The sequence below is a fragment of the Lepisosteus platostomus genome, chromosome 6 (assembly GCF_059453375.1).
Source record: "Lepisosteus platostomus isolate fLepPlt1 chromosome 6, fLepPlt1.hap1, whole genome shotgun sequence".
Taxonomy (NCBI): domain Eukaryota; kingdom Metazoa; phylum Chordata; class Actinopteri; order Semionotiformes; family Lepisosteidae; genus Lepisosteus; species Lepisosteus platostomus.
This window is the reverse complement of record NC_142616.1, coordinates 66,686,401-66,704,224: the sequence shown is the minus strand read 5'-3', so window position 1 is coordinate 66,704,224 and position 17,824 is coordinate 66,686,401. Positions and strand designations below refer to the sequence as shown.

Below are 17,824 nucleotides of genomic sequence, written 5' to 3'. Positions count from 1 at the left end.
TGGTGGGGGTGTGGAACAAGCTGCCCAACCAGAAGCCCAAAAGCTGATAACCCTGACTTCTTTAAGTTAGGAAATGGCTGGATGAGATCCTGGGATCAATTAACTGCCAATTACCGGATGCGATATGTCTGACGAACTAAAAAGTGTCGCTCACTGAGGTCAGAGAAATCAGGAGCAGAGTGGGAGAAAAAGGGAATATTCTAGAAATAAAGTGGAGGTCAGTCTGCACTTTACAAATAAATGACTGAAGATTAAGTTTTTTATATTGGATTAAACGGTTAAAATTGTTTCAGGAAGTTTCAGACAAAAGTCCTTCTTCAGCTGGTTTGGAAGAAGTCTAACCAGGGTGCAGTGAATGTGTTAAAAATTCTGTGTATCTGTACTGTATATAGTCGTGAGACATTATCCCAACCATTGTGAAAGGCCAATTACTCAGATCCTGAAATGCACACAGACAGCTTTCTCACACTGTGAGATGAAGGGAGAAGCATTTGAACCTCCTGGTGGAAATGGAAGGTAAGAGATTAATGACTTTGCCTTTTCTTTAATGACAAAAAAAAGGCAGATTTAGCTTCTTTTTGTCCAGGAACAATCTTCAAAATTGTGTTTGTTTCAAACCTAAATTACTGCTTGTTTGGAACCTTTGCAATTTTTTTCTGTTTTAAATTTGGGGAACAAGAAGTCCCTGGTGTCCTGGCCAAATCTCCCCCTGGCCTTTACCAGTCATGGCCTCCTAATAACCCCCCTCTCTGAACTGGCTTCATCACTCTGCTCTCCTCCCCACTGAGAGCTGGTGTGTGGGGGGCGGACTGGAGCATCGTCCAGGTGGGGCTGCACACTGGTGGGGGTGGAGGGGATCCCCATGACCTGGAGAGTAATCTGTTGCCATGTGTACACGTACATTGGAATTCTTAAACACGCTGGTCTCTCAGGACACACACAGTGTAGACAGCACACAAACATCATAAATGATAACAACAGGAACCAGCAATATGTAGTAGTGAGAAAAAAAAAACATGGTAGGCCGTGCACAAAGTGCTGTAAAGTGTAAGGGATTATTCTTATTCAGTGACGTAGCTCAGAAGAGGTCCCTAGGACCAGGGTTTTAAAGCTCTAGGCCCCAGTCACCCCAGGCTGGTGCGACTGGTTTGAGGTCAGTGTGATAGCTTTGTTTGCCCACAAGGGGGCCTCAGTGTAACTCGTGAGCATTTTGAGTTTCAATAGTGTTGAGGCATCAGGGCAAACTTTTGACTTAGTTTAACCCTGTTTAATACCACCCATCACATTTTTGACATGCATTTTCTCCAACTGCCAGAAATATGAAGCTTTTTTCACTATGGCAAGGACAGGGTATTTTCTGTATGAGCAAGGGAACCACAGCAGATACCGTTTTGAGTTATCTGCTGATGCAATGCCTTAACATTCCCCTTTGAACTTTGTTTTCCGTACGTACTATCTGCAGAGCTGTCATGTCTAGAAAAAAAAATGAAGTCCTTAACAAATTGATTTAATACTTTCGAAAACCACGAGCATCCGAAAACAGCTGTTAAAAACCCAGTTTCCCTGCAGGACTTTGGTAAGGTGCTGGAATCTGGATGCGTTTACGGTTATTAATCTTGCACTCCTGCAGCGCTGACCCTAGCAAAGGCTGGCCTGGGCCAGACAGGTGCATTATTAACTTCACCTGCACCCGAGTCATGGCTGCAAATACACATGGAGCCCTGAACTGACCTCTGCTCGCAGCACGTCTTGGACACCAAGTGGAAGTGCACTTAAAAGGCAAGCAACAGCTGGATCAGACCCTGGGTTCAATTAGCTACTTGCTGTAGGCCCCCTCTCGCCTATGAATGGTCTTCTGTTCTGATTGCTCTTCGTGCTGGACATGTTCCTCTGACGCCAGGCCTCCCCCATGCCTGCTCCTCAGCGTGGCACCCCTGTCCCCGCCACTCACCCTCTCCGTGTGCTCAGTGCTTCGCAGAGCCCATTTCCTCCGGGGGCAGCGTCCTGCAGCCAGTGCCCCCCCCGCAATCACGAGTCCGCCCTTTGTCCTCCCGCGGTCCTCGTCCTGCAGGGCCCGAGAGCTCTTCGCGATTCCAGGCATCGCAGCCTGGACCCCTCGGGGGTCTTTCTCGCCCCTCTCAAGTGCACCCTGGCACAGCCGATACGGAACTCGGGAACAATTTGTCAAATTGGCGGCCAATTAGGACCCCCTGCCAGCCCCGTCCGAGGGGCCCTGCTTGATTACCCAGGCAGGCAGGAATGTGGGGTCCCAGGACCCCTAATGGGAGGCTCATTTCCTCCTGCGCGTATTGCCAGCAGGGGACCCTCGTTACGCTAACGAGCCGGTACCGCCCTGACCTTTCCCCAAGTGCCTGTGCGCGGAGCCCCTTCGCGTGGCAGTGTAGTGGGCAGAACCGGATGGCGGACCGCCTCCCGAAACTAGAAATGTCACTGCTGCTCTAGTGAGAAGAGCGTTATTTTTTGGGGGGGCTGGTTCTCGGCGATCCGGTAACTGTTTGCCGCCCGCTCTTCAGCAGGTCCGTTGTGTGCGGATTGTGGTTTCGAACAGGGCCGAGAAGGAAGCCGCTGAGCGATGCTCCAGGCAAGGGGACTGGGCGCCGTCCCGGTCGTGGAGATCCTCAGATCGGTCCTGCTGATGGGCCGAGTGGCTTCTCTCGCCTCTGGCTTGTCTCCCGCCTGCTGTCCTGGCCCGCGCCCTACGGGGGTCTGGGGTTTCCATGCTCATTTCTGAATGTGGGGGTTCGGGGGGGAACTCCCCGATCGCGCCGTTAGACTGGAGGACATCGCTCATCTGCAGGGGTGGCCCGGCTCCGGCCCCGGCCCCGGTCCAGACGACTGGACGCCCTCCAGCGCTGGACGCAATGGCTGTGGAATTATCTGGCTTCCTGTTTATCCAGTCAAGCAAAAACTTCCGCTGGAACAACAAAAACAACTGAGAACAAGAGAGACGCTTTGATTTACGGATAACAGGCAGGCCGCAGAGGGACTTTCACTGTAAGCTGAAATTGTAATCGGAATCAGAGCGGTTTTATTTGTTTTTATTTTTGTGAATGCCTTTATTTTTGTAGTCATTCATTCCGTCCTTGCTCTTGTTTTCCTTGGTGGGCTTGCTAACGCCCTGGAGCTCGTGGGATCGTCCGTGAAAGAGGACGATGTCACCCCCTGCTGGCCACAGCCCAGGCCTGCGTCTCGGTACGAGGCGAGATATGGTCACCACCGCCGAGCTGGCCTGGCGCTGGCCCTCTCTGCCCAGAGCTCCGACGGGCCTTAAACGGGCAGCGGATTGGCCAGTCTGGCCAGCACATCGCTGTGATTGGCTGCCGGAGTGAGGGGTGTAGCTCTCGGACTGTGGATCAGTGCCAACTTGGCCGGTCTGGAGAAGGCACCGCAGCGCTTCCACTGTCTGACGAGCCTACAGAAGTGCAGAAGAGGGGAGCAGCTGTGGGAGCCGTTTCTCTTTTCTCTGCCTGATACAGTGAAAAGCAAAAAGCTACAGGGAGACACAATGTCTTTCTTCTCCCAGAACCCAAGGCTACGACCCACAGAAACCCAGATTCCTTGTCCTCCTGTTGATTGAGTTCTCTTCCCCCAAAACAAAGACAGGGCTAATGATTAATGGCATTAATTAACTGTAATTGCCTCCAGCTCGTTTAGGCAATTAACCCCGGGGGTCAAAGAGACTTGTTGATACAAAGGAGACAGAATCCCGCTCTCTGACTCCTTCTGCCTGGGTCTGATGACTGATCACAGGAACTCCCTGGTGTGAGCGCAGAGCCAGCTCGCAACACAAACACTTCCAGACTCAAACAAACACGGGGCAGCAGCAATGCTTTCAAAACAAACAGGCCGTAATGAAGGGGCTGCTGAGAACATGCAGGAAGTGTCAGGCTGCAGGGAGACAGCACTTGGGTCTGGGTTTTCAATTCAGTTACCGCTGGACTGCGGTCTTGGTAAAAAACCTCCCGAGAGGAATTCGCTGCATAGCGCAAGACAGAACAGCCTGAATACTTCATCCCCAGCACCCTGCAGGGAAACATCCTACTATAAATTATGAGGAAATCAATTGTTGGGAAATATTGTTGCAACAACCTTTAGGATCATTTGATGAATCAAGAGCAGAATCAATAGTATGATTCAGGGGCTGATTGTACTCAATGGCAGCAGATCAGAGGGGCTGTGAGTTCAGCAGCCCTGCCTCAGAGGTTTAATCGTCCCCGTGCAAGGCTGCAGACCACACTGGAGCACATTTCAGGGAAATGGTCATTGACTCGAGCAGGGTGACTCAGCCGTCCACGTGCGCGGAGACACACGAGCTGCTTGCTGTGGAGGTGGTGGAAGTGTACTCGTGGTGCTTTGAGAGTGGAGGGCAGGGAGGTGGAGAGGGTGGGGGGGGGCAGGTGCCAGAGAGGAAGCTCGGGCCCACGCCGAACAATAGCGGGAGTCACGAGGATGGGAAGTGCCCAGCTCTGAGAAAGGGGCACCCTGCCCCAGCTGCTTCCTGCCTGCACAATGGAAGAAGCAGGAGGGTGGGCGGGGCTCCGGGGAAGGGCGGGGCCACGGGTAATACAGGATTGGTGCTGGCGGGAGGGGGCGTGGCCAAGTACAGTCATAATGGTGGACGGTCTTGGACCTGGTGTACTGGTTAATTGTCCACGTGTCCACACGCATACAACACAACCTATAGCCCTTTAACAGATTTCTTAGTTAAAATATACAAAGCAAGGTAACACCGCAAAAGCTGGTTTGTATAATTTTGTGAATGGCTCTTCTTTTGTTCCTAAAATTTTACTGAATATTTCAGTAGCCTCTTTCAACAAGGAAATGAATTTATTTGGATAAATCTGAGGCCCTGGTTTGCATATAGGCAGCACTATTAAGATACTCAAAGTGAGAGCGACCGGGCGGAGAAATTCTGCGCAGGAGAATGAACACAAGTTGGCCCTCTGGTTTTCGAAGACTGCAGCTCCTCCTTCTTGCTCGGACACGACTTTGCCTTCAGGATGTGTAGCTTCCGGGCCAGCAGGTGGCGCTCTTCTCCCTGGAAGTTCCAAAGCAAAGCCACAGCGTGGTGGCGCTATGCTGTCCCTCGAATGAGACTGAGGCACAGTCCTGACAACGTCAGGGTCCCAGCGGTATAATTCAGAAGAGCAGAGGTACTGATACGGGTGTACTGGCTGAAGCCCAGCTCCGGACGTCCTCAGTCTAAATGTCAAAAAACACCTTCTCAGCCTGTCAGAGTGGGACACTCGCTTCAGACTGAAGAGACTCAGTTCCTCCAGCCTGTCAGCATGGGACACTCACTTCAGACTGAAGAAACTCAGTTCCTCCACCAGGGGTGGAGGCACTTGGAGGAACAGTGTATAAAACAGGGCTCTTGTGATATCGTGTGTGTGTGTGTGTGTGTGTGTGTGTGTGTGTGTGTGTGTGTGTGTGTGTGTGTGTGTGTGTGTGTGTGTGTGTGTGTGTGTGTGTGTGTGTGTGTGTGTGTGTGTGTGTGAGAGAGTTGTTGCTGAGAGACTCCAGGCAAGGAATACTTCGTGTCTGTGGCCCAGTTCCCGAATGAATTGAGCTATTAGTGAGCCATTAGTGTTGCTGAAGCCGAGCCAGGCTCAGTATCGCCACAGCACGCATGCCACGTCACTGAGGACTGTGGGGGCCCTGATGGATGAGGTGTGGCCGGACTGGTGTGGGGGCACGTGAGGAGAGGTGTCACCTGTCAGCAAAAGACACCCCACATCGCCGGCCCCCCGCATTCCGGATTCGCCTTCCATCCCAGTGCTCGTGCTGACAGACAAAGGGCTGACAGAATACTTCAAGCACTCCCCCCCTGCACACACACACACACACACACAATATCACAAGAGCCCTGTTTTATACACTGTTCCTCCAAGTGCCTCCACCCCTCCACAGGAAAATTACACCACTCCAGATTTACCACACTTCCTCCAGGAGTCCTGGGCTCCCAGTTCTCCGCCTGCGGTGTGCAGATAAAAATCGCACGCCCCTGGCTCATCTATCTTGTGCACATTAACTCCAGCCAGGAATCTGCTCCGCTGCGTCTTTGGAGGAGCGGGCCGTTCGGAAGTCTTCCTCTGGAACAGGAGAAGCAAGTGTGTTGTGGTGTTGTGACAGGAGTGAGCTGGATCGGAGACCTGCTGCCCCAGAGGCTTGCTGTGATCGGGCCTGTATCCCAGCATGCTCTCTTCAGGAGGGGTTGGATACTGACCTGTTTTTCTCTTCCTTCTGGTTAAGATGGATGCAGGTCTTAAAAACACAAAGGTGTTTGCAGACGAGAGGCATCCCAGCCATTTTGCTCACCAGTAGCCACGTGATCAGAGGATCTTCTGAGGAAATTCGAAAGAAACCCAGGTATCGGCTGCAGCAACATCGATGGGCAGCTTGCTCCACACCTCCACCACCCTTTGCATAAAGAAATGTCTCCTGTTCTGAGTTTTATTTGAACGTTCACATAGTTTTTCCACCTGTGTCCTTTGGCTCACGTCTCACTGCTCATTCTGAAGAAATACACTGGGTTGACTTAGACAAAACCTTTGAGGATTTTGATTACTAGTGTCAGGTCCCCCTCACAGTCTTCTCTGTTCAAGACTGAAATGGTTTGGTTCTGCCAGCCTGTCAGTGTGGGACAGTTCTTTAAGCCCTGGGATGTTTCTGGTTGCTCTACCTACAGTAAGCATGCAGTTAGATGGTTCAGGGTGCTCTTTAAAGCCCAGCAATGTACCCAGTTGTTTTCAGGAGTATCAGAAAAGTCACAGCACACCTCCGATGACCCAGGAGCCAGAAGCCGTCCCAGGAGGAGGGAGAGCCCAGCGGGTGTCTGGGCTATCCTGCGCTCTGCCATGTTCCCAGGTAAAACAGGGCTCAGCAGAAGGTAGCTGCACACTCGGTGCACACTGAGCAATGACATCACTTGTCATCCTGCACTGAGAGGTCCAGAGAGTGCACACTTGGAATGCAGAAGCAAACAAATAAAAATAGCTAACGAGCGGTATTAAGTAGGCCAGATAAAAACAGGAACTGGGTGATCAGTGCATTGTAGCAAACAGGCAAAAAATATCCTGTCATTTTCTCCCTTTCCTGCAATTTCCTTTAATCAGACTGTCTCTCTCTGCAGTTCCTGTCATTATGCATCTTATTTGCCCAGTATTTTGAAACACGCTGCGTGCGTTACTGACAGCTGAACACAAAGAGTCTGTGTTCCCGTCGAGACGTCAGCACGACACCCCGCCACCCCGCCACCCCCATCCCAGTTGTGTTGCAGGATTCGACTTTGGCACTCGTTGATGCTCAGCATGGAAGTACATGCACAGTGTGCATAATTCCCCCTTCTCCCCGGGGCAAGGGCACGGGCACCGCTGATGCAATCCAAACCACTTATTCACAGCCCCCCCACCCTGCCAATCTGTCTTCTCTGTCACACAGCAGGGGACCATTCGCTCAATTTAATGCTTAAGGAGCTTAATGGGAACGTCAGACAGGTCCCCTTGTCCTGTCATTTCCGTGCGCGGCGAATTTTTACAGAAGCAGCAGACCTCAGACATGAGGGATTGCAAAGTAAAGACGCAAACGGGGGTAACTTAGTGCTGAGCTGAGGGGTTCTTTTGTGGGTGCGTCACGTGACTCTTGTCACCGTTGAAGTGGGGCTAAGTGACATCACACCTAGAAAAAAGAAGGTGCTATAGTATAATCTCGGGAACAAGAGCACCTCAGGCGCTACTTCCAACAGCAAAAACCCACACTGATGGAGAACCAACAAACGAGACCAGTTCAGTCCTCCTGTTCTGTTCTGGGTGGGGAGTGATGTCACGTTTCTGAAGAAATAAGGCGCTATATCTCATGCCCTGACGAAAAACAGACCCTACTTTCAACGGCACAAGCCAGCACAAGCAGAGCACAAACACAGGAGAGGTTTCATGGTGTGTGCTGTTTGTAGGGCGGTTTCTTTAGGCCACAGCTCGACTCTCTGCATCATTCCAGATTTGACACATAATTGAAGCAGAAAAACGCCATTCCAGACCTCTCGAACCCCAGCGCACAGTCCCAGGGCGTCCCTGCAGCGTCCCCGCGGTGTGTCAGAGTGGCGAGTGGGAGGAGGAGATCTTGAGCAGGTGCTGAGTGGGGGAGCCTGGCCGGAGAGAGAGAGAGAGGAGAGGGAGCCGATGCTGGAATGAGATCCAGCTGCTGGGACCTCCTCTGCTGTCAGCAACATCTGGGAGGAATGCAGAGCACCTCTCCCCTCCGGGTGACTGGGCTTTCCGAGCAGCAGAGAGACAGGGGAGACCGGGGGGCAGGGGTGGGGGGTGCAATCTTTGTGCAAGAACATGATGTGTGTGGTAGTGGACAGTGAGCACAGCGAGGGACTCCCAGTTTTTGTGTCTTGTGTTTATTGCGTGTGTGTGTTTGTCTACGAACCGGCTTCATCACTCTGCTCTCCTCCCCACTGAGAGCTGGTGCGTGGGGAGAGAACTGGTGCCATCGCATCATCCAGGTGGGGGCTGCACACTGGTGCTGGTAAAGAAGAGTCAGCATTATCTGCCAAGTGCGTTGTGGAGTGTCCAGAAAAGCTCTTTCTAAGCGTAAGGGTTGTTGTTTGCACACACAGGGGGTTAAGTGTGTATGTGCACATGTGGTGAAGTGATGGCTTAAGGGGAGGCTTATAACACCACACAGAATGGATGTACACTGTGCATTTGCAGCACCTATAACTGCCGTGGAAGGGTTCCAAAAACAACTAGTGTTACATGGAGTTACAGGGCTGGAAGCTGAAACCCTTAGCTGGCTAGGGAGCAATAGGGCAACATCACAGTCTGCTGCAGAAGATTTATGGCTTATTTCTTTTACAGTTTCCCAAAGTTGTTTTATGCTTTTATTAGCTGACTGTGCCTTACCATATCTGGTTAAGCAATAACCCTGGGTCTTCCTCCCAGGTTTTACAGCAGCTTACAGCGTCTTAATAAGGGAAAGGTCAGCCTGAGAGGCACATGGAAAGAGTTTACTGCTCTGTGTCTGTTTACAGTCATGTCTGCACAGGCATAGAGATTTGAGGAAAGGGCACTTACTGTATTACAGTATAATTCACCTTTAAGCTGCACATTATCGTACATTTTAAAGACATGGCAACATAGCAAATTAGATACTCTATACAGATACCTAACTCAGCTGTAAAAATCAATTAAGCACATGTCGTTTTTTTTTAAGAAGTCAGTAGCAAGCGCTTAGCTGGGTATATACTGTATAGTAGAGTGCCCTGCCTGTGGTTTACACACACATCTTGGGAACCACGAGTTAGGCATGTCAGAACCTGCAAAGGTTATTTTGTGAGAGACAGCCTGCAGCCCTCAGCGTGTAAGGGCGATGCTGTGCAGGTTTTAGAGACGATTTTACATTAAGTGCCGAATCTTAAAATTAGCACTAAGCATCATGATGATCCTTACCTATGAGGTCAACAGCTGGCCAGTGCCAAATGGAAGGAGCGCTTTTCCTGGGCTTTACTTCCTCCTGCCAGCAGGAGGCAGCACCGGCTGCTGCTCCACTTGCCTGTTGACAACAGCAGCGGGGCAGGCGTTGGCTGTAGAAGCACGTGGGGCCGCTGAAGAGGACTACCGAAGGCCAACGAGCCGGTAACGCCCAGGGCCGACCCAGGCAGGGACTTTCAGGAACTTGTGGTTCGGGCCTGACGGCGAGGGGAGTGGTGATTGGTCGATGCTGAAGGCCTGCCAGCTGTGATTGGTGGACTTCGATCCAGTCGCCGTGAGAGGCGTGTGACCAGACATTCCAGGATTAGAGTGGAGGTCGAGGTCTCCGGGTTCCCCATTTAAACAGAGGCGAGAGATGCAAAGATGCAGGGGGGGCCTGGCGTTCGGGGGGGTGGGGGTGGGGTTCTGGACTGTCTCTGGGCTGTGCGTTCCCGTGGCTCCAGCAGGATCGAGGCATCGGCTCCGAGGCCCCGTCCATGAGATTCCGCCTCAGCTCCCACGCCCGGGAGGAGCAGGCCGGCCGCCAAGGCAGATCCCCCGGGATCTGGGACTCCCCCATGGGGCTCAGGAATGGAGAGCCATCCTGCGCGCTGCAGCTGGGGGGGCGGGCCTGACCGGCAGCGCTGGAATTCCATCCTGCCGGATGGGAGCTTGGGAAGGGGGTGCGTTCCCGGGAATTTGAGAAATTAGGCCAGGACACCGGAGTTACACCCCTACTCTTTTCGAGAAGCGTCCTGGGATATTTAATGACCACAGAGAGTCAGGACAACTGGTTTTACGTCTCAGCCGAAGGATGGCGGAGCTGTTGCCACAACAACTCTTGAGTCCCGGGTTCGATGCCGGGCTGGGATGACAGCAGGGTGGGATCAGCTCTAAGGCGTACCCCCAGGGGAGGCAGCCTACCGAGAAATGGCCACTTCCAGTCCATCAACGCCACAAGGTAGCAAGCAGTCCCAGGTAGCGTGGACTGCTGTGAACTGACGTGCACTATACAACAGGCGGGAGTATTTCTGCAGAACTGAGATTACACCGATTTTTAAATATGTTAACCTTTTAAATTGAGGTTCAGGCTTTCAAATTAAGCCACTATGCAGCGTAAATGCTACAGAATCTCAATGGCAGCGAGGAGAGGGAGTATTCGAGGGAACGTGACGTCGCTGCAGAAACCCAGTGGGCGTGGCCGCTGCGTGCTGCGTCATGCGGCGACGCGCAGGACCACAGAGGTGAAGGTGGTGGGAAAGGTTAATGGCGCAGGTGAGCGGGCGTGTGGATTGTTTTCAACGACTGAGTTGGCATGCGAAGCGTCGTGCGTGCACACCTTTAAAAACAAGGAAGTCATTCACAGTAAAGCTTCTATTCCGAGAGAATTTAAACGTTATGTATTTATTGAGGTGCGGAAGGGGCGCTTCTTTAACATTGTAAGTAACGCATTTTCCTAAGACATGTTCAATTGTAGATAATGACCCGCAAGCATGTAGGTAAGAGCTCGTTAGCGATCGCCTGCCCGCCTCTCCCTGGTTTCTGCAAGTTCCTTAATTCCGTCCCGAATGTCGTGAGCGGTGCGGTTTTTGCATTCTGGTTGAACGCTGACCGAGTACTGTACATCTGAAACCCAACGGGACGGCGAGGCTGGGCGCCGTGACGCGTTCCGGTGTCTTGCTGCAGGACGTGGGGCCGTATTGTCTTGGGGCGAGTGAGACGTGGCACTGCGGGTTGTCCGTCGTGTCCGACGATGACGGTTGTGCTTCGTGCGGATCATCTGTTAGAGTAGTCGTCACCACTGGAGACTTCCTTGGTTGCAGTGGACGGCCCTTGGGTTTCCAACAGAGCATTGCAACAGTATAGTGTCCCATCACTATACTGGGGCATTAGGATCCACACAGACCGCAGGGTGAGCGCCCCCTGCTGGCCCCACTAACACCTCTTCCAGCAGCAACCTTAGCTTTCCCAGGAGTCTCCCATCCAGGTACTGGCCAGGCTCCCACCTGCTGAGTTCCAGTGGGCTGCCAGCTGGGAGCTGCAGGGGGATGTGGCCGCTAGATGTGGCACTCGTTAACACTTAAATAATTGATACTGTACTTGTCCTAGTTGCAAAAAGTGCCTTCAACTCGACGCCCTCCTATGGCAAGGACACCAACACAAGAGCACCGGTTCACCTTGGCAGAATGTCTTTAGAAGGTGTGGAAAAGCTGGCGCACCCAGAATAAAAAAAACACAGGAGCTGGAAGAGAACATGCAGACTCCACACAGGAAGTTACTCTCTAGTCAGGAATCACCACCGGGACCCAAAGAGCTGCTTGGTGCTTAGCAAGAGACATGACCGAACATGTCAGGCCACCGAAACAAATCTTTCAGTAGACCTGCTTAACAGTTTCAGCTGTTTTCTTCTCCTCAAGAGGCGGCTAGATTGACGCTAACTGGAATAGAGTGGTGTCCTGAACAATGCAATCCAGCCTGTCCAAAAAAAAAAAATGTTTCTTTTTCCTTCACATAATCATCTGTACTTCAGGAGCAGAAAGATCCCGAGCTGACATTGGATCCAGAGTGAGGTCAGTGTTATGACACCCTTGTGTGTAAAGTAACCCTCAGCTTGATACTGCCTGAGCCAAGTATTTTAAATACCCCAGCTGATACTGCTGAATCGGAATCCCTTGATGACCCACAGAGCCTCTTTCCAACCAGGAAAAGTCTGGTTTACAATTACGTTGATGCGTTTTCTGGATTCTGAGCCTACAAATCTGTCTTCTGTGAAGTTTGGTGACTCTCACTTTGGAAAGCACTGGGTGATTTTTCCAGAGCTCAATCGGAGTATCGCCTTTCCTGGGTGTAAATGATATAATTTCTTCTCAGGAACTATTCGCAGCTCACGACTCAGACTTCCACTTCTGCTGTTATTGGAGCTGCAGCTGCACTGGTAGAGGTGGAGGAGAGTCCCCATTACCTGTAAAGCTCTTTGAGTGGAGTGTCCAGAAGAGTGATGGAGAAGTGTAAGGAGCTGCTGTTTAATTAGACAGGGACATTTTCACATATTGTTGGTTGATTTGACAAGGAATGACCTATATTACACACGGTGTATTAGGCAGCGGAGCTGCTCCAGCTACGGTGTACAAGGGAACGTTTCCGCAGGCTGTCAGGGTGGATAACGCTGCCCTAGGGTAGGACTGTTAGCCCTTCATTTGCTCGTCTACGGACAGCGTGGTGCACTATTGTACTTTTTAGATTCTCAATCTGAATATACCTACATTTTGCACGTATTATATTATTTTACAGTAACTATGAGCATATTTTGCACACACCTAACTGTATTTTATATTTATTTTGTATTACTGTACATACTTTAATTTTTCATCTATTCTGATGTCTGGTTTTGCTTGTCCTGGGCTGGGCTGGGCTGCTATAACACCTCAATTTCCCTTCGGGATCAATAAAGTCTCATCTGTCCCGTCTCTCTGGACCTGTAACTGTGGCATTCTGGGGACAGCCAGGGCATGTGGCTCTCTGTGTTACCAGCTGTTGGTTTCTCTTGTGAATACAGATTTATAGCTCTCTAAGCATACAGTAAGAACAAGAACAAGCTGGAAAATCCTTTCGGAGAAACCAGGTGACCTCCAGTCTTTCGTCTTGGGTGCATTAACCAGGCTGGCTTCTGACACGTGGCTAAGCGCAGACTGCACGCTTGACTGCACGCTGCCCTGTTTAAACACCACACAGGCGGTCACTTAACATGCATGTATGCGTGTTTTTTTAATGAAACTAATTTTAGATCGGCCTTGTTCCGTGTCCCATTTTCCGTGTTAAAAGAGGCTTCTAGGCCACATGTATCCCTGCGTGCACCGGCTCTTCATCAGGGCTGATCTTCAGAAGCAGAGGAGTGAGGAACTGACACTTCCTTTTGTCCGATTCCCGGAATCTGGAGACTCGGTTCCCAGCCTGTTTGGGGTTTCAGCCCCCCGTGTGGAACAGTGTGCTCTCTGCTGGTTAATTTTAAAGCAGGTGCTTAGTTTAGGAAGCGAATGTTTAATTAAATTCATTGCTTATTTGGACCTCCAGTATTTGCGTTGTGTTTTAGCCCTGAAACCAGGCACGCCCGCAGTGGATGGGACGCTGTACTAGACACGCCCTCCGCTGGGCACCTCCCTGTGTCAGAGCACCATGAGTGTTTTTTTTTTCCTTTTGAAGGTCCGGTGGGTTAAATAGAGAACCTGAAATCGGTGAGCCTGTGCTTACGAACTCGTTGCAGTGTTGCGATGCCCAGAGTGACAGCACCAGGGCTGGGCACTGCTGTATTAAGAGGGAGAGGCGCTGAATTAATGTGTGCATCACGCTGCAGTGTACAGGATGCTGATCTGGTCTGGGCAGCAGATCCGCGCGGTGAGTAGCCGGAGTGGACACCCCACACGTCACACAATACCGGGGGACGCCAGAGAAGACTACAACACCAGCTGCGTTTCCAAAAAAACAAGACTTTGGCTTTTATAAAAAATATTACACTCGCAATGCATGCACAAGGGAGATCATTAAATAGAAACTTAAATACATTAAATTACACCCATTGCCCTTGAGGGGATATACATCTGTTAACTGACCCCAGTGGCCAGGGCCTTGCAAGAGCCGGCCGATAATCAAATAAAATTAACAGAATATCAGTTCACGGAGATGACACATCCCGCCAAGACCACAGCAGTATACTAAGTGTTTTTTAAACCAGACACGTTTCAGACTCATTGTTCGCAGGTTTACACGTCTCAGATTTGTAAGTGTTCTTTTTCAAGCCGGAGGACAGCGGGACAGTCTCCGGTTGAACGTGTTCCCAGAGCGCCGAGGGGGATCTCCCCTTCCCCTCTCCTTTCCAGCGCTGAACGTGCGCTCGCCCTGTGGATTCGGGGGGGGATGTTGTCATGAATCGGGGGCCGCACTGGCGCTCTCTGGGAACCCGTGCGACAGCAGGAACGCGGTTTTCCTTCGCTGCTCCGAAGCATCGGCAGGGAGCGGTCATCGTCACTTCGTCCCCTCCCTCCTCTCCCTCCTTCAGCGCGAGCGAGCAGTGGAGCACAAAGGAACAGGAGGACACAGGTGGGAGCAGCAGGGAAGTACATTTAAAACTGAGCTCAGGAGGCACCTCTTTACGCAAAGAGTTGTGGATGTCTGTTTTTACAGCAGTGGGAGACCCTGAGCTCTCCCCCCGTTTAAATAACACGCTCACACGCTGCCTCCCTCTCTCCTGGGAAGAGTAGCGGAAGGGCAGAGTTCCTGGCCTGGAACGCAGATGAGACTCTTCTTCAGCTGAACGGTCAGCTGTCGTCAATGGGGGGGCGGGTGTCTTCAGGGGTCCCCCAGTTTTTAGAGTCCCAGCTGAGTGAGTCCGGTGGGGGGGGGGGGGCTGGACGATGTCAGTCTTCCTTCCTGCACTAGAAGCTCTTCCAGATGAAAGATGGAAAGGAAATAAGTCCTCTCCCCCCCCCAGCATGCTGCGCTGTGCAGAGGTGCCCTACAGCAGGGGGGGGGTCTATATACACTGGGTTCGGTCCTGACGGACAGGCCCGGTTCAGTTCGGGGGTAGACCTTGAAGGAGTGCGTTGGGGAGGGGGGTGGGCAGCCCACACTTTGCCCAACAGGATTTTTCCAGGTTCCCGTCGGCAGTCGGGAGCCGTGAAAGAGCCCGCCGCCGGGGGGACGTCTCTCGTCCAGAAACATTCCTTCTCCTTGCGTTCAGTCCCGAAAGAGCCCCCCACCCCTCCCTGCAGCCTCCGGTCCGGGGGGGTCCCGGTGTGTCACGGGGTGTCTCGTTCTTCTGCGCAGGCTCGTCCCCCTCTGTCCCCCCGGCCCCCCCCTGCCCCGCCCAGCTCACACGTCCCCGGGGGCGGCCCGGGGCGTCCGGCTCCTCTCCCCCGCGCCCTTGCCCCGGCCCTTGCGGGCGCTCTCCTGGGCCAGCCGGTACTTGCCCAGCATGGCCTTGTGCTTGCGCCGCAGCTTGTCGCTGCACCACATGCGCTCGCAGTACTCCTCCACGTGGGGCAGGCTGGAGGGCCCGAGCAGCTGCATCAGGTCCTTGAACCAGGAGCGGGCGTGGGCGGGGCCCCCCCGGTGGGAGGGGCAGGGGGGCAGCCCCCCCCGGGAGCCCGCCCACTCCCCGCCCTCCTCGCGGGCGATGAGCTCGCCCAGCGTCTCCCCGCGCAGCACCTCCAGGGAGACCCGCGCCAGCGTGCGGGCGAAGCCGAGCTCCCGCGCCTGGCACACGTACACCCCCTCGTCCTGCCGGTGCAGGCGCCGGAAGAGCAGGCCCTGCTCCGTGCGGATCACCCTGTCGTCCGTCTTCACCTGGGGGGGGAGATTCAACCAACGATTAAAACAGGACCGCGCGCCAGCCTGGTCCGCACGGGGTCCGCGGCGCAGCCGAGCCTCATCACATCCTTGAAACCTCCGTGGAATAAATGGAAGATTAATTACATTCATTTTAAATTTAAAAAAATAGCTTGAGGGGGAGATTCGCACGTTTCTTTGGTCTCGTCTTATTGGGATTCCCTGCATCTTGCGCAGTGCAGCAGGTTTCGAGCGCAAACTCCAGCCTGTTTAGGAACTGGAGGCTCGTGAACTCGAATGAATCCTGGGGTCAGGCCAGTTAGGGGGTGTGATGGGGTTGTGCGCCGGCGGGCTGGGCTGCGGCAAAGCCCGGCAGCTGTGTGGGACTCCTGGATCTGGATTGGAAACACCTGCTCTAAATCAGGGGGCTCCCGATCCGTCTCCCGGGGACCCACGCCCTGTTTTCCCCGCAGCCGAGCTCTTTGCCGACATGAAGCCTCAACTGAGGGTTAACGGGGCGCCTGGCCGGAGGCTGGAGCTGAGCTCGTGAGGAAGGGGAGGCTCTCACCTCTTCCCTGCGCTCCTCCCTCTGGACCAGCCAGGCCACGCTGGCCTGGGGCGATCGCGGGACGCACTCCAGGAAGGTGCTGTTGTTCTCCGTCCCGTACACCACCCTCTCCTCCCCGGCGTCCAGGTCTTCGGCTGCGGGGGGGACAGACATGAGTGGTCAGCGGTCAGCGGGCGCGGCGTGCACTGTGATCGGGGGGGAGGAAATGCGGTCATGATGACAACACCCTACCCACAATCCCCCCCCAAAGAGGGCCGTTTTCTAATGAGGAAGGCAGCATTTTTCTCATTAAATGTAATGGGCTTCTGGCAGCACGGCAGTCACATTTGGGACTGATAGACGAGCAGGGTTCGGTCATGTGGAGGTCTGATCCAAGTATGATCCGTCTTCCCCGTCACACGCTGCGCCTTCCAGTGTCTTTGGAAGCCATGCTGTATTTATAATAATGACAACAACAACCACACAGTCTCCGGCTGGTGCGAACGCCCCTTTCTCTTGGCTCTCTTGTGGTCGTCCTGCTGTCACAGGAGGGGATTAGAGAATAAGGGAGGTGAGGAAAAGACTGGCCTTTTTAAAGGGAGCTGTAGATGTCCAGATAAAAGGCCGTGTGTGCTTTCTGGGCGCGGCGCGGCCCGGCAGCTGGGGGTGCTTTCTCGGCTGCTGCCCTGTTTGCGCGACCCTGCTCCCCAGCTCTCACCTGCCCGCGCCAGCTCCGGCCTTTCGGCCGGGGGATTAGGATTGTTTGCTCTCCTTAAAAAGACCTCATCGCTCTTTGTGTTGGCCTGGGCGCCCCTCTGCCGCCGTCACGACCCCTGCGTGACCCCGCGAGCGGCGGCGGCGCTCGGCACGCGGCCCGTGAGCAGCGCTGACAGAGTGAGGGATGCGGCTCTGTCTCTCGCGAGCCGACGCGTCTGTCCTGGTGCATAAACAGAGCTTCTGAAGCGAGGCTCGGCCAGGAAACCGCACACAGCGCCTCCCCTCCCCACGCCGGGGAGTCCCGTGTGTATTTAACGCCGGCGCCCCGGCTGCACAGACGGGGAGGGGGGGGGGGACAGTGGATCTGTGCGGGCCCGTTGTCTCGGAGAGCGAGGAAGACGCCCTCGACACTGGAATGCACCGCTCCTGGCCCGGAGCCACCTGTCCTGTGTGCCCAGGAAGAGGGTTTCTCGCTCGTGTGCCCCTCTTCCACCTCTCCCTGTCGCTAAGTACACGCGCACCCCTACCCCGACCTCTCCTTTCACCCCGGGTGGCCTTTACCCTCCTTCCGCCCCACTGCTCCCCATGTCTCCCCCCTCTGGTCCCCCGCTGCTCCCACTGTGTCCTCCTTCTGGTCCCCCACTTCTCCTACTGTCTCCCCTCTCTGGTCCCCCACTGTGTCCCCCACTTCTCCCACTGTCTCCCCCCTCTGGCTCCCCATTTCTTCCACCCTCTCCCCTGTACC

General features: G+C 53.6%; 1 protein-coding gene across 1 annotated transcript in view; it reads right to left on the bottom strand.

Moving 5' to 3' along the window:
- Positions 1-13,962: 13,962 nt before the first annotated feature.
- The window catches only part of sema3g (semaphorin 3G), a 39,687-nt gene continuing 35,825 nt past the window's right edge, over positions 13,963-17,824 (bottom strand). The window contains exons 15-16 of the mRNA XM_088637060.1: positions 16,384-16,517; positions 13,963-15,833 (exon numbers count right to left, since the gene is read on the bottom strand). Coding sequence (XP_088493186.1) covers positions 15,360-15,833; positions 16,384-16,517 — 608 coding nt within the window. The 3' untranslated portion in view covers positions 13,963-15,359. The remainder of the gene's footprint in view (positions 15,834-16,383; positions 16,518-17,824) is intronic.